At 42.3% G+C, this 19,341-nt stretch overlaps 1 protein-coding gene across 1 annotated transcript in view; it reads left to right on the top strand.

The window, feature by feature from the left end:
- Positions 1–423: 423 nt before the first annotated feature.
- The window catches only part of LOC116151591 (ankyrin repeat domain-containing protein 26-like), a 50,461-nt gene continuing 31,543 nt past the window's right edge, over positions 424–19,341 (top strand). The window contains exons 1-12 of the mRNA XM_064480950.1: positions 424–464; positions 2,478–2,513; positions 5,067–5,350; positions 6,013–6,127; positions 6,289–6,462; positions 9,503–9,609; positions 10,906–11,043; positions 11,652–11,759; positions 12,500–12,582; positions 14,647–14,799; positions 15,433–15,484; positions 15,865–15,934. Of these exons, the coding sequence (XP_064337020.1) occupies positions 5,139–5,350; positions 6,013–6,127; positions 6,289–6,462; positions 9,503–9,609; positions 10,906–11,043; positions 11,652–11,759; positions 12,500–12,582; positions 14,647–14,799; positions 15,433–15,484; positions 15,865–15,934 (1,212 nt within the window). The 5' untranslated portion in view covers positions 424–464; positions 2,478–2,513; positions 5,067–5,138. The remainder of the gene's footprint in view (positions 465–2,477; positions 2,514–5,066; positions 5,351–6,012; positions 6,128–6,288; positions 6,463–9,502; positions 9,610–10,905; positions 11,044–11,651; positions 11,760–12,499; positions 12,583–14,646; positions 14,800–15,432; positions 15,485–15,864; positions 15,935–19,341) is intronic.

The raw sequence follows: 19,341 nt of genomic DNA, 5'->3' as shown, positions 1-19,341 counted from the left end.
TCCATGACCTGTGCTGGAAAACTGAAGCTGCTTTTCCAGTTTCTCGCTCTTGCCCCTTGTCCCTTGTCCTTTTGTGGCCAACCCAGTATTACTACTTTTACTCCCTTGTTTTTATTGACAATTTAGCTTCTGTAGAGACCAAGGCCCTAGTTGGCTGAGTTTGGCTAAATGTGGATTTGGAGAGTTTTCATGTGCTTTTGTGTGTAGATAATTCAAAGTTTAAGGAAGTCAGTATTTCTCCTACTACAGAGCAAAAGTTCGGGGTAAGTGATAGCTTGCCATGTGTAAATAGGCGTAAGAAGTATGTGTTGCCTTTTCTTTTCTCAGTGGTGAGAGGACTGGCCAGAAATGTCCAAGCGTACGATCCACCGAACAGCGGGGACGTTGGCTGGACCCTGCCCCTGGCCGGTGCAGCAGCGCCACGTGTGTGCACTGCCCTGGCTGGCACGAGGCCTCCGGAACCTGTAAGTACTGTTGTTGGCTCAGAGCTGGCAGAAGAATTTCGTAGATTTTATGGTGCCTTCTGCTGTGGTTGCTGGCGCAGGGCAGTAGATGAGTTGGTGTGGCCCTGGGTCACGTGCACACTCATTTCTTGATGAACTTAGTCTCATGTTTGTGTTGTGCTTGGCAGCCTGTGAGAACGCAGGCCACAAACATGCCTGCGTACAATGCTTAAGTGATTGCTTTTGATGAATTAAGTCATAAGGGTATCAACTGTAGGGTTAGTAAGCAAAAATGAATTTGGGGAAAATGCAGATTAGCTATATATGAGTTAAAAAACCCCAGTAGTAAATGCAAATCATTCATAGACCCTGTCAATATGGGCTTTCATTGTAATAGACACGTCTTTGTTAGGAACCTACCTGAAAGTTTGCCTTCATTGGCTCTTAACAGATTGCCAATCTATCTTAGTACTATTCCATTTTCTAAGTAGAATAATAATACAGAGAGCAGAAATTACTAATTTGAGTAGGAAGAGTATCAGAACATCGGAGGGCAAGTAAACTTACAAGACTTTACAAAAAGAAGCAGGGACCATGAACAAAGATAAACAAAACTTGAGCCTGTCCAAATGTTGACTTGCATCCTGTGTGTGGCAAGACATGTTCAGACAACACTGCTCTTATCCACTGCCTGGAGTAGCTGTTTTAATAGAGAGATCTCTCCCCGAGAAGTGTATCTTAGGTGTACATGTCTCTAACATTTGGGATGCTTTGGGGTCACTATCATAAGCCCTGGATGTTGTATGTGAGAACCTTCCCCAGGAACCTAAATGGGAGGTTGTTGAAGTTGCTAAGGGTCAAGTGTGAGCTCACATTTAATGCAGAGGGAATTTATGAGAGTAAATTACATCCAGTGCTGTGGCCTGGGCAGATCTCATGAGGTGGCACAGAGGTTGACTTCTGCTGTGTCTGGGCTCAGCCCTTTGCTATAAACGTTATAATGCTGACTTATAAAAGACTCGGTAAGCATTTAGGTTGTCGTCAGACAGAATTTGTCAGGTCCTCCCCTCTAGATTGTGGTGCCAGGAAACACCCACATGGGGCACTTGGAGCAGCTGATTCCAGACACACCCTATTCTGGGGACATCATTGCCCTCCACTCAGATGGAAGGGGAACCCCAGCCCCGCCCAGGGCCAAACACAGGCTGAAATCCTTTCCACCCAGTTCCCTTGTGACTCAGTGAGGAAGGCTGGGCAGGTGGGTGGTGAGGAGGGTGCTGAAAGCTGCCTCCACCTTGTGCAGGTGAGGGAAGGGCTCACGCCTACTTCTGCCCGGGTTCCCCACGTTCACATTCAGGCTGAAGGCCCTCTGGGCTGAGTGAGTGTCACTGGGCCGTTTTCTCATCTGGGACCTTTGTTAAGGAGGTTCCTTCCCTTCTCCTGCCCTGCGGTGGGTCTTCTCACCAACTGGGCACTTTTGAAATGGGAGGGCTTGGCCTCTGTGTTTCATTCAACAGGAATTGGTCAGAATAGTTGAAATCCCTTTCTCTCCCAGTTTGTACATTTAGGTTCCAACCTAGTCTCTGTCCCTAAAAGATCAGAATGTAATCATATCTCTGAATGGAGCACCTTTTTTTTTTTAACATTTTTTTTAATTGACTTATAGTCAGTTTACAGTGTTGTGTCAATTTTCAGTGTAGAGCACAATTTTTCACTTATACATTAACATACATATATTCATTGTCACATTCTTTTTCCTTGTGAGCTACCATAAAACCTTGTATGTATTTCCCTGTGCTATACAGTATAATCTTGTTTATCTATTCTACATATGCCTGTCAGTATCTACAAGTTTCGAGCTCCCAGTCTGTCCTTTTCCACCCCCCACCCCCTTGGCAACCACGAGTTTGTATTCTATGTCTATGAGTCTGTTACTGTCTTGTATTTATATTTTGGTTTTTTTTTTTTTAGATTTTCACATATGAGTGATCTCATATGGTTATTTTTCTTTCTCTTTCTGGCTTACTTCCCCAGGAGAGAGAGGGCAAGACCAGGAGAAGGCAGGCCCAGGTGAGTGCAGGCCCAGGAGAGGGCTGGCCCAGGTGAGGGCAGGACCAGGAGAGGGCAGGCCCAGGAAAGAGCAGGACCTGGTGAGGGCAGGACCAGAAGAGGGCAGTCCTAGGGGTGGGCAGACAAACCCAAGGGCAGACCCAGGTGAGAGCAGGCTGAAGAGAGGGCAGGCCCAGGAGAAGGCAGGACCAGGATAGGGCAGGAGAAGGAGAGGGCAGGCCCAGGAGAGTGCAGGACAAGGTTAGGGCAGGCCCAGGGCAGGGCAGGACTCAGAGAAAGCAGGCCCATGAGAGGGCAGGCCCTGGAGAGTGCAGGACCAGGGGAGGGCAGTACCAGGTGTGGGCAGGCTCAGATGAGGGCAGGCCCAGTAGCGGGCAGGCCCAGGAGAGAGCAGGCCCCGGGGAGGGCAGGCAAAGGACAGGGCAGGCCCAGAATAGGGAAGGCAAAGGACAGGGAGGATCTGGTGAGGGTACGCCTAAGAGAGTGCAGCCCCAGGAGAGGGCAGGTGCAGGAGAGTACAGGCCCAGGAGAGGGCAGGCCCAGCTTAGGGCAGGAACAGGAGAGGCTAAGCACAGGTGGGGGCAGGCCCAGGAGAAGGCTGGTCCAAGTGAGGGTAGGTCCAGGAGAGGGCAGAGCCAGGAGATGCCGGGCCCAGGTCAGGGCAGGCCAAGGAGAGGGTAGGACCAGAAGAGGGCAGGCCAAAGAGAAGGCAGGCAGAGGAGAGGGCAAGACAGGTAAGGGCAGGCCCAGGAGAGGGCAGGAACAGGAGAGGTCAGGCCCAAGTGAGAGCATGTCCAGGTAAGGTCAGACCCAGGTCATGGCAGGCCTAGGAGAGGGCTGGACCAAGAGAGGGCAGGCTCAGGAGAAGTCCTATTAAACTTCCAAGAGATGACGTTGAGAGGCAATGGGTATTTGAGTCTGGAATACAGGAGGGAGGTCTGGATTGGAAATAGCAGTTTGGAAGTTACCAACTTGTAGATAATACATAAAGCCCTAAGGCTGATGTGGGCGGCAGCAGACAGTAGTAGAGGCCAGAAGACTGAGACTCAGGGGTGCTGTGTGCCAGCATTCAGGGGCTGGGACTGAGAAGACCAGCCAGGGCCGTGGGAGGAAACCAGAGCAGCCTGAGACCGGGGAAGCCCCATGAAGAAAGGGCTTCAGGAAGTCGGGGAGAGCAGCGGTGGGAAGGGTGGCTGCCGGGCCGTGCGAGGAGAGGACTGAGAGCTCCCCGTGGAATCAGCACCTGGTGGGTGGTGGGTGACCCTGTCGTGAGCAGTTGCAGTGAGTGGACACACTTGCTTGGATGGAAAATGAGAGGAATCAGAGAAAGCGAATCGGAACAACTCCTTTGCAGGGTCAGGAGACGTTCGTACAGGAGAGCAGAGAAATGGGGCTGCAGTTGGATGTGAACTCATTTCTGTTTTTTAAGATGAGGGAAATAACAGTATATGCTAATAGAAAAGATAGATTAACAGGGGAAGTTAGTAACACCACATTCCTTTAGGTCAGGGGAGTTGCAGGTGAGGGCAGGTGGGGGCACAGAAATGCCCCTGAGTCAGCTTCAAAACACTTGCCAGGTCCAGTCCACTCAAGACCAGCTCCCAGGAGTGTCAGCCACTTAGGAACTCTGCCGCCCCCTGCAGTTTTGATCCTGGCAGGGCCAGAAGCCATAATTAGCCAGCTGAGGGAGGAAGGATTGAGTTAGGCAGGAAGAAGAGGCCTGCCCTGCCTTCCCCCTCTCCTGCAAGTGGTCAGCCAGCAGCGTGGCCTCGCTGAGTAGCTGACGTGGTGTTTTCATAGTTACGTGGTTAAAAAGTTCTCAAATGTTATACCATGCTCCCAAATAAATCTTGGATTGATTCAAGATTTAATTGGTGGAAATAAAAGCAAAAAAAATAGTGAAGAAAGTGTGTAAACATAAGGCTGAGCCACAGAGCAGGGTCAGCAGACATGTGGAAACACATTATCATTTCATCTGGAGAGCGTGTGTTGGTTTCTCAAGTTTGTACTTAATGATACATATTGCCACAATCTCTGAAACCATGAAAACAGCTTTCTGCTGTTTGCATCTGCTAAATTCCCTGGAGACTGGCTGGGGCCCAGAGGGATGGGGAAAGAAAGAAACTGAGGGATAAGGAGATGTAGAGATTTTTGGTGGGGAGCTCTCTGGGGGACTAGGCCTTCAGCATCCTGTGGTTCCACCCTACTCTAACCACAGTTGCATACAAACATGGCTTTCTCAGGGGCAAGCCTCACTTCTGGAAATGTCCGAAAACACTCAGCCACCTAGCACCAACATTTGAAGGGAATCCAAAATGGCCCACAAGCAGTTGCAGAGTTTTGAAATGCCTTAGGCTCCCACGTGCGCACCGGGCACACTGGGCCTCCGGGCCTCTGTGCGCACTCACAGGGACACTGACTCTGGAGGGACAGTTGAGGGACAGTTGAGGGTCAGTGCTGTTGCTAGGCTACGAGTGTTCCGGACCAAACATTCCAAGCCGCTGAGCTTCACAGCCAAGGTGTGGCAGCGAGACCTCTGTGGCTCTTCTGCAGCACCAGCGCTGAGATCGGGAGGTGGCAAGAGGCCAGGAGGGAAGTGAGCGGTGTCGGAAGGCGATAAGCCAGATGAAGAAGAGACTCTTTGAGTTCGTGAGCTGGGTGGACTTCAGCATCCATCAGAGAGAGCGCAGGAATCGTGAGAAGCCCGTGCCTGGGTATCACGTCCATAAGTGTGAGCTAAAGGAGTTCCACAAAGCCGCATATTTAGGTGACACGCGTACAGTGCAGGAGTTGCTGTCACATAAGAAAAATGTAGACAGCAGAGACAGGCAGAACAGGTAACAGCGGCGGGGCGGGGCGGGGCGGGGCGGGCCTGGGAGGAGCTGCCAACTGTGGTTGTAAGACATGAATTTTAAATTGCCTTTTCATGTCAGAGGTGTTGAAGTGTGAGACAGTGAGCATGTTAGAATCATTGAAGTACAGTGTTCCCTCTCATCCTTGCAGCAGCAAAGTAGATATACTATCATCTTACTTAATTGAAATGTCTTTGTAAAATAGTAATGGTAACAATTATAACATTATCTAACATTGAGCTGTTCAACTGCCAGACACTTTGCATAGCTTTTCATTTAAGCATCACAGTGGCATCCTGTAAGATAACTACTACTTCATGCCCATTTTGTTGATGAGGAGATTGAGGCAGAGACAGGCTAAGTGAGAGCTAATAAGTGACAGTGTTAAAGGAGAAGTCAGACCCAAGTTGAGCTGAATCTCAACGGCATGCCCTTCCTATTCAAACAGGTAGTTCTTCCATTAATGTGAGTAATAAGAGCTAATAAATACTGTTCTTTCCCCATAGAAAGAACTAAGATAAGAAGACCAAATGTTAGTTTTAAAGGGGTAGGAATAGCATGCTGTTGAATGTTTACAATTACACGAGTAACTGTATCTTTGAACTAGTATGCTCTTAATTTCCTAAAAAGTCCTCTCATGTTCGCAGGACTGCCCTACACTTAGCCTGCGCCAGCGGCCGGTCATCAGTGGTGGCTCTCCTTATCCAGTGGAAGTGTGACCTGGATGCTCGTGACAAGGAAAGCAAGACAGCTCTCATCAAGGTGTGTAGCAGCCAACCGTGTCCACGTGAGATGGATTCGATTTATTATTTAGAATAAAAATGAATTTATCTGTTTTAAATAAAACGAACTGCTGGAACTTGGGGAATGTTAACTTGGAATGCCTAGCACTTATAGTCTGTTTCTTGGCGTGATACCAACAGGCTGTACAATGCCGGAAAGAAGCGTGTGTCAGTATCCTGCTGAAACGGGGTGCTGACCCAAATCTTGCGGATGACTGTCAAAACACTGCTCTGCATTATGCCGTCTTGGCTGAAGATACATCAATTGCAGCAGAGCTGCTCCGCTATAAGGCAAATATCGAGGCGATAAACAAGGTATAGCTCAACTGACTTTATTTACAAGATATTTGAAATACAGGGCCTTTTCTAGTTACAGGTGTTTTATTTATAGTAGTATATATACTGAATACATCAGGCCCTGTTATCATGGAAACAACTCCAAAGCCAAGGCCAGGGGCTAGAGGTAGTGCCCACAGAAAGGGCAGAGCTCTGTCTCCCAGCCGCACTTGTACCCCAGAAGGAACAACTTCCCATTAGGAAGTGCCTGGGAGTGGGTGGTAGGCTCAGAGCCTACAGAAGATGAAGGCTTGCAGGGAGTGAAGCGATGGCAAGGGCTGGCTGCCTGCCTGGGGATGGGTGGGAGGAGGAAGGAACCCAGTACCCGGCAGGGGGAGCTGGGTGACTGCACCTGGGCAGGGGAGGCGGCAAACCGCAGGCCCTGAGCACCCCAGGATCCCAGGTTCTAGAATCTGGGCAAGTGAGGTCAGGTCATGTTTGACAGCCAGCAGGGGCATTCACTTGTGCTGGTGGCCACGTGGCCCTCCACGTACACCTTGGGGTCTTCCACGCTCAGCCGGGTGCAGCTCCCCTGTGGGGCTGTGGCTGTAGGTGGGGAGCAAGTGATGGCGTAGCTGGTCCTGCTTTTCCTCCTGGCTCTCCCCTGAAGATTTTGATTGAATAAGTCTACTCAGGTCTGGACACAGGTATTTAGAAATACTTCCCTGAGATTCTGATACAACCTTCAGTTAAGGACTATTGAATGGATATGTGTAATACATGTAAATTCACAGATCTCAAAAATAAGACGTCTCTGGAAGAGCGGGGGTTTGATAGATGTTGCTTCATTCAGTGCTCTCGTTTCCAGCCGTGTTAGCCTGATTTTTATCCGTCTCTTCCTGGCAATATTACTGGCAATGTCTATTGCCTTGAAGAATAGCTCCTTTTCCCTTCTAACCACTGATCATTCATTGGCACTCAGACAGTCTTAGAAACTTGGTCGTGGTGAGTGATTCAGTAAGTAGAGTCGGACCCTTTGAAGATTTTGCACCTTTTGTTCCCATCCAGGTCATTAGGTCAACAGGATTTTTCTGATTGCAATAATAGGAAATCATGAGCCTTCTTTTGGTTAAAGCTGTGTGACAGACTCTTGCAATATATCTGTTAGATTCACTGAGCCCTAGCATAATCAAGATGACAGCTTTTTAAAATTAAAGTCTAGTTCATTTACAGTGTTGTGATAGTTTCTGGTGTACAGCAAAGTGATTCTATTTTATATATATACATATATATATATTCTTATTCAGTTATATGTATGTATATTCTTATTCAGCTATATATATTCTTATTCAGTTATATATACATTCTTTTTCAGTTATATATATATATTCTTATTCAGTTATATATATTCTTTTTCAGTTATATGTATATACATATATATATTCACATTCTTTTCCGTTATGGTTTATTACAGGATATTGAGTATAGTTCCCTGTAGTATATACAGTAGGACCTTGTTCATCTATTTTATATATAGTAGTTTCTATCTGCTAGTCCAAAACTGCGAATTTATTCTTCTCCCACTCCCTTTCCTCTTTGGTAACCATCAGTTTGTTTTCTATGTGAGTCTGTTTCTGCTTTGTAAATAAGGTCATTTGTATCATATTTTAGAGTCCTCCACATATAAGTGATACCCTATGGGATTTGTCTTTCTCTTTCTGACTTACCTCGCTCAGGGTGAGAATCTCTAGGTCCTTCCATGTTGCTGCAAATGGCATTATTTCATTCTTTTTTATGGCTGAGTCGTATTCCATTATATATAAGTATACCATGCAAGATGGCAGTTTTAAACAGCAAGACCCATGACATTAGTAACAAATTGGAATTGTTGTAATAATTCAGTTTCGGCCGTCTTATGAACTGATTATCCATTTGATTAACAATCAGGGAGAATTAGATACAGGTAGATTGTAGTTTTAGCAGGCATTGGAAAAATTCTTGAAGTGGGTATTATGAGTCTTAATCACAATTTTTATTACATGTTGGGCCCCAGTGTTTTTGTGTGTAAGACATATGATTCTACAGAAAGGCAAGGTTTTACATACAAATACTTGATTTATACCCAACTGTTTGGAAACACAGCAAACATAAAAACACAAGTGGGCTATAGACTAAACATGGCCCTGGGTATGTTCAGTTTGTCTCCACACATTGAGTCAACATTTAAAATTTAGGAGACGTGCAGAAATCTGCACTTCAGAACTTCTCCTAAAGAATCAAATCTGGTCCCCCTTGAGCCCAGGCTGCTATGCGGTCTGCCCTGCAGAGGTGGCCCCTTCTCAGTGGGGTGTGTGTTCTCCGGTGTGCTGTCCTCACCTGGGATCTTCACTTACTCGGGCCACCTATGTCGCCTCTGTAAGCATTTGAATTTACAATTCCTGTTGTATATTTTGATAAATATTTCAATATTTTAAAGACAGTCTATATTAATTTATAGTCTACTTCATATTTTATAATAATCCCTTAAGAGTGGGATGGAATTTTTCGAATTAGGATTTATAAAATTGGTTTAAGAAAAACTTTTTCTTTACATGCAAATAGTCATATTCCCATTGGAATGTCTGCAAGCTTTATGAGATTAGTCATAGTTGTAATTGGATAGGTTAAGCATGTTGCAGACAGTATGGTATCTTTCTCCTCAGCGTGGCTCCTTAAAAATGTAGTTGATTCAGTAGCTAAATGGTTCTCTCTGGAGCCGTTTTTAGAGTGTCAGGAGTAGTAGTTGAGCAGTAAGGTAACTAGAGAATGCCTGATACACACTGCGATAGAAGCGAAGGTTCTTGGAACCAGCAAATGTCTGAAGTGAGTTTCAGAGAATGACTTCACAGGGAAACTTCCAAAGAGGTCAAGGAGGAACCTTTTCAAGAGAAGGAGCACAGAGGGGCAAGGAGGAAGGGGCTGCTTGTTATTTACTATTTTATAGTATATGTTTTAAGTTCAGAGACTTAAGTTTTTAAATTCAGTTTTGAAATGTATATGTAATTTTGTACATTATCAACTGTTTTTTACTATTTTACAGTATAACTTCACACCATTTTTAGTCGCCGTCAGGGAGAACAAAGAAGAGATGGTCGAATTTTTGATAGAGAATGGGGCAAATGTACATGCAGTCGACATGCGGCAAAGGTACAATAATTTGTTCCCTCTCCCTCTCTTTTTTTGTTTAATCTTAATGTTGTTCTAGAGTAGTAACAGCCAATCAGAAAGATTAACTTAATAAGAAGAGGATTAACTTAGAATCAACACATCATCAGTTAGGTAGAAAAGCAGTTATTCTGCCTGGTGTCAAAGAACGGTATGCAGCAGGATTCATCTTCCTTTATAATAGTGACTGCTGTCGTTTGCAACCTGACTTTTTTGGTCATACGATCTTACAGTAGTTCAGGGATTTCATTTTAGTTTTATTAGTATGGACTGTAATTTTAATTTACCTTATGAGACAGTGTTGAATTTCTTCATTCTTTGATAATTTTTTTAACCTCTACTTGGTGTATATTTTTTTCTTAAAAGATGCATATTAAACAGAGGAGTTTGTTTTGCCTTTTGGATGATTCTGCTTTAAATTACTTTCTTTGAAGGATACTGATATTATTAGTTTATCACTAAGTGAATATCACTAAGAGAGTAACTATGACCAGATACTGTGGGCTCATCAGTTTTTATCCTTTTTCATTTCTAGTACATTTTGATGTTTTTATTTTTAATTGATAATGGTAGAAGGAAGAAAAATAGCTTTAATTATTGAATAAACATTCCCTTTAAAGAAGACAAGTCATTGGTGGATGATAAAGAGGAAAGAGCTGGGCTTTAGAGTCAGATGAGGTTGAATTCCCAGCTCTCCTGCTGGCCAGGTGTGTTACCTGGGGTACATGACTTAGCACCAACCAGTATGTTTCCTGACACGTAAAGGAGGGTACATCCTTCAAGGGCGGTTGTGCCAAAGAAAGACCATACGTAGACTGTTCAGGTTAGTGCCGGGCACATGCTTCTCAGCGTGGTTAACTGCAGCCGTGACTATTTTTGTTGCCATTTTTATTCATATTACTGTTTTCAGCCTGCAAACAGCTTCTCCTTACCTGACCTCTAGCTGATTTTAAAGTATTATATTTCAGACTAGGGAAGAAATGGGGAATCCTTTATTTAAATCTTTACCTACTTCAGATAAGTGACCTCAGCATCCTTTCTTGTCCATCAGAGGACTTTAAATTAGCAACTTCTACTATGTGCTACCCAAGTAGGACAGGAGGCTTCTTTTTTGTCCCTCCATTTTGGCCTTGGAGGTAATTTGCAAAGATGAGCACTCGAGCATGTAAGTGGTCAGTTCTCCAGGGGTGGGCAGGATATTAACTTGGTAAACTAGACCAAATTAACTGTTTAAGTTACGCTAAGTTCCTAAGGGTGAAGTTGTCTCTTTTATTTTAGATCAGCGCTCATGCTTGCTGCACATCATGACTCACCAGACATAGTCAAGCTGCTTCTTCAGAAGCATGTTAATGCCTGTTCTCTAGATTTTCAAGGATGGTCTGCTGAAAGATATGCTTGTTGTAATGGTTTTAAACAGTAAGTGTTTAGAGATAACGGGCACTGTAATGTAAACTGAGGTTGAAAATGACCTAACTGTTACTTGTTACGTGACAGGTGAGAGTTCCTAGTTGGGAGCAGGAACTTTGGGGATGGCAGTGAGACACTCCACATCACCAGCTGGAAACCAGCAAAAGGCCAGACTAGTGAGATGGAGCAGTGGGCACAGGGTTCTTTATCTCAGGGTTTGTAAGACCTTTATCCTTAGGGTCCTACTGGTCTCCATTTCATTCCAGTGTAACCCCTATGCATGGGGTCCAAATAATATCACATATCTGATTTTTCTAACTAGTTATTTGGGTCTTGAAATGTTTAGTAGAGCAGAAAATCCTGTATTTTCCTTTGGGGGCTTTCTTCTATAATCTTCCTCTTGAATTTTTCAAGAACCTAAGGGATTCCGTAAGGCCACAGTGACAATCCTCTCCCACAAGGCATTGGGGCAGGGTGAGGGCATGCTAATCGTTCTCTTGTTTCCCTTGATTCTGTTGCTGCAGCGTTGGTACTAAAACTAGTTTTAACAGGATCTCCTTGGCAGCTGAGTCTGGGGTCTGGATGTTGCTATCTAAAGACCTTTAATAAAATCTTAAAAGAAGAAAAGGAAAAAGAAACTGGTCCTTCAGTCGGGTCATGATTGACCTCTGCTCCTGGGATGCCTGTGCTGATCCAGTTTCCGCGGTCTTCATGGCGATCGACACGTAAACTTAAGCGTGACAGCTTGTTTAGTTCTCATACATATGCTTGTATGAGGTCATATATTTATAAATGAGTTTAGCTACGAGTTACATAGTAGCTGAGGTGCCCTGAATTATAAACCATGAAGAACAGCTAATCACCATAATTTGTAACATTTTCTGAAAACTGCCACATTTAAATGTTACACCTATGAAAAAAAACACACATTGGGTTTTATTTAGGATTCTCAAATAGTTCCAGCATTAAAGTTCAAGAACAGATTATTCCATTCTTCCACTATTTCTCTGAGCATCTGGGGGATACATTATCTCATTAAATCTTCGTAATACTCTTATGAGTATTAATAACTAACTGCCTAACAAGACAGTAAGATCCCAGTTTTATAAAGGAAGACTGAGCTGAAGAGAAGCAACTTTTCCAGGAACAAATAGCTGTTGGTTATAGAGCTGGGGCTTCTGAGTTCAAGATACCTTCCATATGTCAGGCTCGCTCTAGTTAACTTACTGAGCTGTACTGCCCTCAGTTCATGACTACTTCACCTTACTTTTTTTTTCTTTTTTAATTATACATCCTAAATTTAAAAGTGTAGATTGTACAAATTTGAAGTATATGGGACAGTTGAAGTTTTGATATTACCTCTGATATTGTCTGAAATAATCTAAGAATTTAATATACTTGGTAATTGTTTTTCATATTAGTATTCAAGTAGTAATATTTATTTATCCCATTTTTTTGTACATAGCATTTACCAGATGATTGTCGACTACAAAGACGGAAAGATACCAAATATTCCCCCTCAAAGTAGCGACCCAGGACAGAGTTCTGGTAATAAGTTACTCTTGTTGGGCCCACCATAGATACGGAAGTAAGAGTGAGGAAGTTTTGATAATGAAAGAGCAGTGAAACAAGCCAGTGTGTAAATTTCATGTGTTTTTATTTTTTTCATTAATTTTTTCTTAATGGTCTAGTATTCGGAAGTACTTAAGAAGTTAATTGTAGGTAATTTAAAATCTGAGACAATATGGTCTGAAAAGAAATTCATTTATTTAATCATGGCTCCTGAAATCCCATATTATATCTTTGTGTAAATAAGAAAAACAGGGTTTTAACTTTGTTGTACATTTCCTCTAACATTATAACAAGTTGGCCTTGTTACAGAACTGGATCTTTTAATTTTTACAGCAAATGGATTACATCGGGCAAATGAATGCTAGTTATTGCATAATGAGTAGTCTCACTAAAAAGTTATTGTCTTTAAAACTGGGAGCTCAGCAATACCTTCCTGGTGCTGTAAACAAATGGCCAACAATTAGAACTGCACAGCTGAGCCAGTGTGTAGCATACTAATAAGAGATTGTTTTTTAAAGATACCTAGTGATAGTGCAGAAATCAGGAAAGCAGTGCCTTGTTGAGAAGCACTGGTTACTTTTTGCATCATTACACCAACAAGGTCTCTTTCTTACCGATTGCATTCCTCAGAAGTGCAAACAGAATGAGATATGTTGCCTTCATGAGAGTCAGATGTTTTCTTCTTTTTGGGGGATACTTGTCATGAAACTATATTTTGTTGGAACAAGATTTTCTATTGCCATTAGTTAAAGGATTGTCATAATAAATAGCACAACTCAGGACTCAACAAATTGTAATAAAAGCACAGAAGTGCTTCACATTAAAAAAAAAAAAAGACTGTGTTGCCTAGATGTGACCCCTAGCGTGCTGTTCGGTCTGAACTGTATGAGGGCACCTTTAACTTGGTAGACCTGGATCAAGCAAAGAACTTCTGTTGTAGGAAATACAAAGATGGAATAGACAGTTTTGGTCTTCAAGGTGCTCATAACACAACAGAGTTGTCCCTGGTAAATGTCTGTATTATTTTTAAACAGGATTTTCAAAGAAAACATTCTTATCTGTTAATTCATCCACTTAACAGATGACTCTCAAGTGTCGTTTAGGTACTAAGCAGCACTCTGACGTTGCAGAATGCAAACAGGTCAAAAGCACAGTTCCTGGCCGCCAGGAGCTTGTTACTGTCATCACCATTTTTATGATTTGCTTTGCTTTATTCTGTGCTTACTGTGTCCCAGAGCCCACTAGGACTTTGTAACTGTCTTTATATATATTTTTATTGGTATTTAATATGTGCCAAATACTTTAAGTCCATGGTGAGGAAAGAAGTTTTTTAAAAGTGGGTAGGATGTCAAGTAAGCCATGCAGAGCGAGTAGAAGTTTGCCAGGGAAGGAGGCAGAAGGGCAGTGTTTGGTGGGCGGAACATCTTTGAAGATTACACTTGGCAGAAAGGACAGCGGTGCAAAGGCTAAGATGTGCCAGTGAACTTTGCAGGATCTATGAGTTTCATGTTGTTGGTGCAGGAAGGATGCTGTAGGAATGGTTGGGAACGAGGTGACTACCTAGCTCAGGCACGCTTCTGAAAGCCTTCCTAGTACTATAGAAAGGAGGAGGTCTGCTGTAGACCTTGGGAAGTCTGTCAGAATGCTTTTAGCCACAAATAATAATAGGAGCCCTAAGTAACAGTGGCTGCAGCAACAGGAGTCAGGATTGGTTAGAAGGTTCGGTGATGTCGTCAGGATCCCAGACGCTGTCCCTCCTTCAGCTGTGAGGCTGCTGGTGTTTGATGTCGCCTTTTCTGGTCTGCTGGTTGGCAGCAGTTCCAAGCGTCATCTTCTCACATGACAGTATCTACAGGCGAGGAGGGCTGCTTCTCTCTGCATGTTTCCTGTTAACGAGGAAGAAAACAGAGACGCTTCTGGTAGACTTCCCCTAGCATCTTATTGGCTGGGCTACATCTCATGCTCATTCCTAAACCAGCCACGGGGGAAGGAGATATAGTTACTGTGATGACCGCAGAATAATCATTTCTCTTTTTGCAGCTAAGAAGAGTTTACCTTCTTCGCATACTGGGGCAGAAAACATCCAAGAAAAGTTGCAGTTGTCCGGCAAAGACGACAAAGAAGAAATGGTTGTCAAGTTGGGAACCAGCAATGGCAGCCGCGTGGATCCACTGAAGAATGTTGAGCAGAAGAGTAAGAAGATTCGATTTGAATCTTAGGGTTTCCTGGTTATGTCATAAAGCAGGGATGCACAAGCTTTTTCTATACAGGGCCAGAGAGTCAATATTTTAGGCCATGTGGTGTCTGTCACATCTACTCATGTCTGCCATTGCAGTGTGAAGGCAGCCCTAGACCGTATGTGAGCGAATAAGGATGACCGTACCCAGATAACACGAGGCTGACAAAGCCAAATGGCAGGGTGGGTTAGTCCCATGGGTGTCGTCCAGAAACACCACGCTGTGTGAGCTTGACAGTGTCAGTTTAGGATACTGATTCTACTAATGATTATCATTCTTTTGTGAGTCTCATAAAGTTTGGTTGGGATTTTGGTCCTTGTAAACAGCAGTTCACTTCAAGATACCAAATTTGGATAAACATCCTTTTTTTTTTGATAAATATAAAGGAGGGGAAGTGGTTTTTATGCATTAATTACCTACCAGGAGTATACTCAGTATTCACTCAAGTGTGTAGTCTCTAGGTGTGGTCCCAAAGGAATGCTTGTTAACAGAACATTATACTTTATAATACTTATACTTTCTTATACTTTCAATATTCTGTATTTTTCTCTTGCTGATATGAAGTCTATTTTACTTTTTTCTTTAATAGCGGATTTAGTGGTTGAGGTTTCACCGAGTAATGAAGATATCTCTGTCATCAGGTAGGATTTTATGGATTTTTAAAAATTACATGTTGACTAAGGGAACACAGAGAAAAGAAACAAGGCTTGTTGAGTGTCCTACTCTGGCTTAGACACCGTGTTATGTACTTGACATTTGTTAACCTCGTACAGTCACCACAACAGCTTTGCAGAGTAGCTGTGCTGTTACAGCTTACTGTTAGTTAATTAGGCAACTGTAGCTTAAGGAGGTTGACTAGTTGACCCATGATTCCATGGTTAGCAAGTAGTTGACCTGTGACTTGACCATCAGGCAGCCAGGCTCCCAAATCTGCTTTCTTGTCCCTCAGCATAGACTTTTGTGACTTGTTTGTTTAAAGAAGTGAACTTACTCATTTTTGATGTGTATTTTTGCTCCAAAGAGTTTCACCCAAATATGATACTGATGATTCAAGGCCTCCATCAGATGATGACTTAGCTCTTGCTCCCAAGGTAAAGTGTTCTCTTGTGAAATTAATTTTTCTGCTCTGAATTTAGTTTTGTGTAGTATTTACTCTTAAAACTTAGTGGTGGTCTGCCTATCATTGTTTTACGTTTGTATTAGAAAGTTGGTCAGAGTAAACCATTTTATAAAAATATGACACGTTGATTTTTTTTTTTTTTTTAACTTTGGTAAATACTGAAGATAAGGCTGAAGCAAAATGGACTAGAAGATACATAGTGACAGGAAATCTGTACTGTGAAAAGGTTTCCCACAACAGAGGAAGTGTGAAGCTTGGCCAAGGATAAGGGTTCTTTGACTTTTAAACCACACTGACGGCGCTTGTATAATACTCATGCCTCAGGGACATCTTCAATGCACACAGCTACTTACTGTGATAATCATGGCCTCTTCCTGGGGCCTTTCAGTTCCAAAACTGCATAGCATGTGTCTTTTTCTTTCCCCTTGGACACTTTTTATTTTGGTATCAGAGAGCTGTGAGGAAAAAGGTTTTTGTTTTGTTTGTTTGTTTGTTTGTTTGTTTTACTTTATTTCTCTCTCTGGTTCTGCATTAAGACTAAAATAATAGTTGAAATTATAGAAATTTAGAAATTAAAATTCTGTTTCTCAAAATCCATATTATAGATTCCTCTGTGTTTTCTAAATTATCCCATTAAGAGTATATTCAAAACTCTTCATCTAATTGAAGAATACATGTTTCTCCTGAAATAACAACCAGCTCTCAAAGTAGACTCTTAATAACAACCATATGATAAAACCTACTTCAGAATTCTTTTGTATTATAGTTTAAAAAAGTATGTCCAGTCCTCGTGTCCCATTCTAAAATTTCAAGTTTCAGATGCTTTGTAGTGTAGTTATTTACATATTCATTTTATAACCCCTGCGTCAGTATACAGAGCTAGAGATTAGGGAATGTAATTGTGCATTTCCTGGAGCACCTAGAATAAGGTCTTAAATATAAGAAGCATTTTAGTATTTTTTGAATGTGAATGCATGAGGAGACATGGAATTCTTCACCATGCTGCAGGTTATATAACATGCACACTCTATCATAATGAAATCCATTTGATGGTTACAGGTAATATAATATATGTACTATGTCATAATGAAATCTCTTTGAATTCTAAAAATATGACTTAAATTTCTATTCCCTTTGTTTAGGTTGTAAAAGTTCAGTTGTTATGACAGGAAATACGTCATAAATGCCAAGGAAATAGATAAGAAGTATATGATGAATAGGAATAAGTTACAGTCTGTTTTTCAGTATCTACCAATTGTGAGCTTAGAATTTGAGATGAAAACTTTTTAACCTTCTTTTTAGCCCCCTCTCATGTTCCATTCAATATATCTTTTCAAGCTATATATTACCAGAATCCTCATTACCTGTTCTTTCTCTAGGTGGAAAGTTGATGTGTTAGGAACTTTCTAACATCTGTTTTTCTCTCTCTCATAATAATTCACAGTGCTTAGGTAGTGCGAGATGACCGTGTTCAATTGAGTGACTACTAGTGACAAAATTTAACTCTTACTTAAAGTAGTATTTACAAACAAATGGTTGTGGATTAATACAAGTCAGTATTATTGGGGATATACTATGAACAAAGGCCTTTGTTTTATATATCATATATTTTGATACTTTTATAAAATTTGCTGAAGAATAATATATATACTTGCATATGTAATTTATATATTTTTATATATATAGTAAAAAGGTAAAACAGAGGCTTTCATTCATAGTATATCCCTGACAATACTGACACATCACCGATCTATTATCTATAAATGCTGAAATACATGTATTTCTCCACACACCTTGTTATACTTACATTTTCCTTTTTTTCTTGCCTTAAGTTTGTACTTGACTAGTCATGTTAAGACATAAGTGGAGGGATGTCACTTTCTCACTTTTACATTTGCCCAGCAAAATTTTTTCCTCATTTTAACCCACACTTAGTAAAGTCATTCCGTGCTACATGTCATACCACTGCAGACTGCACTTCTGTTAATTTTCCAGACTCACCTAATGAAACTGGTGTATGTAGTGCAAAAACCAAGGCTTAGAAGTCATAGGGAATCGGCTTGGGTTCTGAAGTTAAATTTTCTAAAAACTAAAGAAAATAATTCTTGGTCAGCCTGTGACCAGCTGTTTCTTTGTTATAAATGAATGTGTAAAACTCTTAGTGAGATTGAGACAGAAACAGGTTGTACTAAAAAAAAAAACAAAACAAAACAGTGTTTTTGTTTGTTTAACCACTTTGACCTTGAAAAGACAGTGCTTGTGACTTCAAAGTATTATTATATTTGGATTGTCAATTAGAGCTGCAGAGAACATTTCAGGAGAAGCAAAAGCATGGGGAATAGTAATAAGTATGTGGGTTTAAAATACCAGCAGTTTGGTTTAGTGATGTTTTAATGAGGACAGCCCATTTTGGGTAGGGAAAATAGCGTGCACTGAGTACCTTTATGGCGGCCAAACTTGAAGGAAGCTAAGTGCAGGGTAGGTGATAGCCGTGGAAAGAGGTAAGAGCCTGAGCCCTTGGATCCCGGCAGCTCCTGCCTAGTGGCACAGCACTGTACTTGAAGTCAGCAGACGTAGCATCCTGGTTCTGACCCACTGTGGGATCTTGGAAACACTTGTCTGACTTGCTTGAATGTCAGTGACCTCGTTTAAAAACATGGTACTGATACCTACCTCTCAGGTTATGTGTCATGAACAAAAATGTGGGAACAAATGTGAAAACACATTGTCAACTGTAAAGGGTGCTATAGAAATGTAAGACAGAATGATCACAGTGGCCACTAGGGACCTACTGAAATGTTGAGGACACTTTTTTAAAATCTGAAGGATAATAAAATGGGAAAGTTAGAGCGGGCATGGGGAGTTCTCATTTGGGGTACGTTAAGTGTCAGTAAACTATTACTGGACATCTCCGATAGGTATGTAGTGCTTTGGTACTTGACACCTTCTGGGGACTTTAGATGTTTTGACCTTAAATAAATTCCTGTTCCTGAACACCAACTAGCACCAGGCAGGTAGGCACTGAATGTAGCCGTTGAGGGGTTAGGCTGTAGTGGCAGGAACAGAAGAACAAGTAAACAGGAACCCTTTATCAGGGACAGTAAGTCCTTCAGGAACGTGGAGAGCGTTAGGTTAGACAACAGTGGGGGAGTTTGTAGTTAGGACGGGGTTGGAGTAAGGGTGGAATGTAGGTAGTCAGAAAAGAGCTAAGTGTGACCAAAGCTGCCAGGTGATGGACAGGAAAGAGCCAGTCACACGAAGGTCCAGGGGAGGGATGTTCCGGACAGAGAGAACAGCGGGTCACGTCTGCTCATCACGGTGCTCCAGCATCTTGGAGTGGCCAGGAAGCAGCAAGTGGGTAAGCGTCCTTAGAATCAG

This window comes from Camelus dromedarius, chromosome 31 (assembly GCF_036321535.1).
Source record: "Camelus dromedarius isolate mCamDro1 chromosome 31, mCamDro1.pat, whole genome shotgun sequence".
NCBI lineage: Eukaryota > Metazoa > Chordata > Mammalia > Artiodactyla > Camelidae > Camelus > Camelus dromedarius.
Note: the sequence above shows the minus strand (reverse complement) of the source record. Positions and strands in the feature narration are given on the sequence as shown.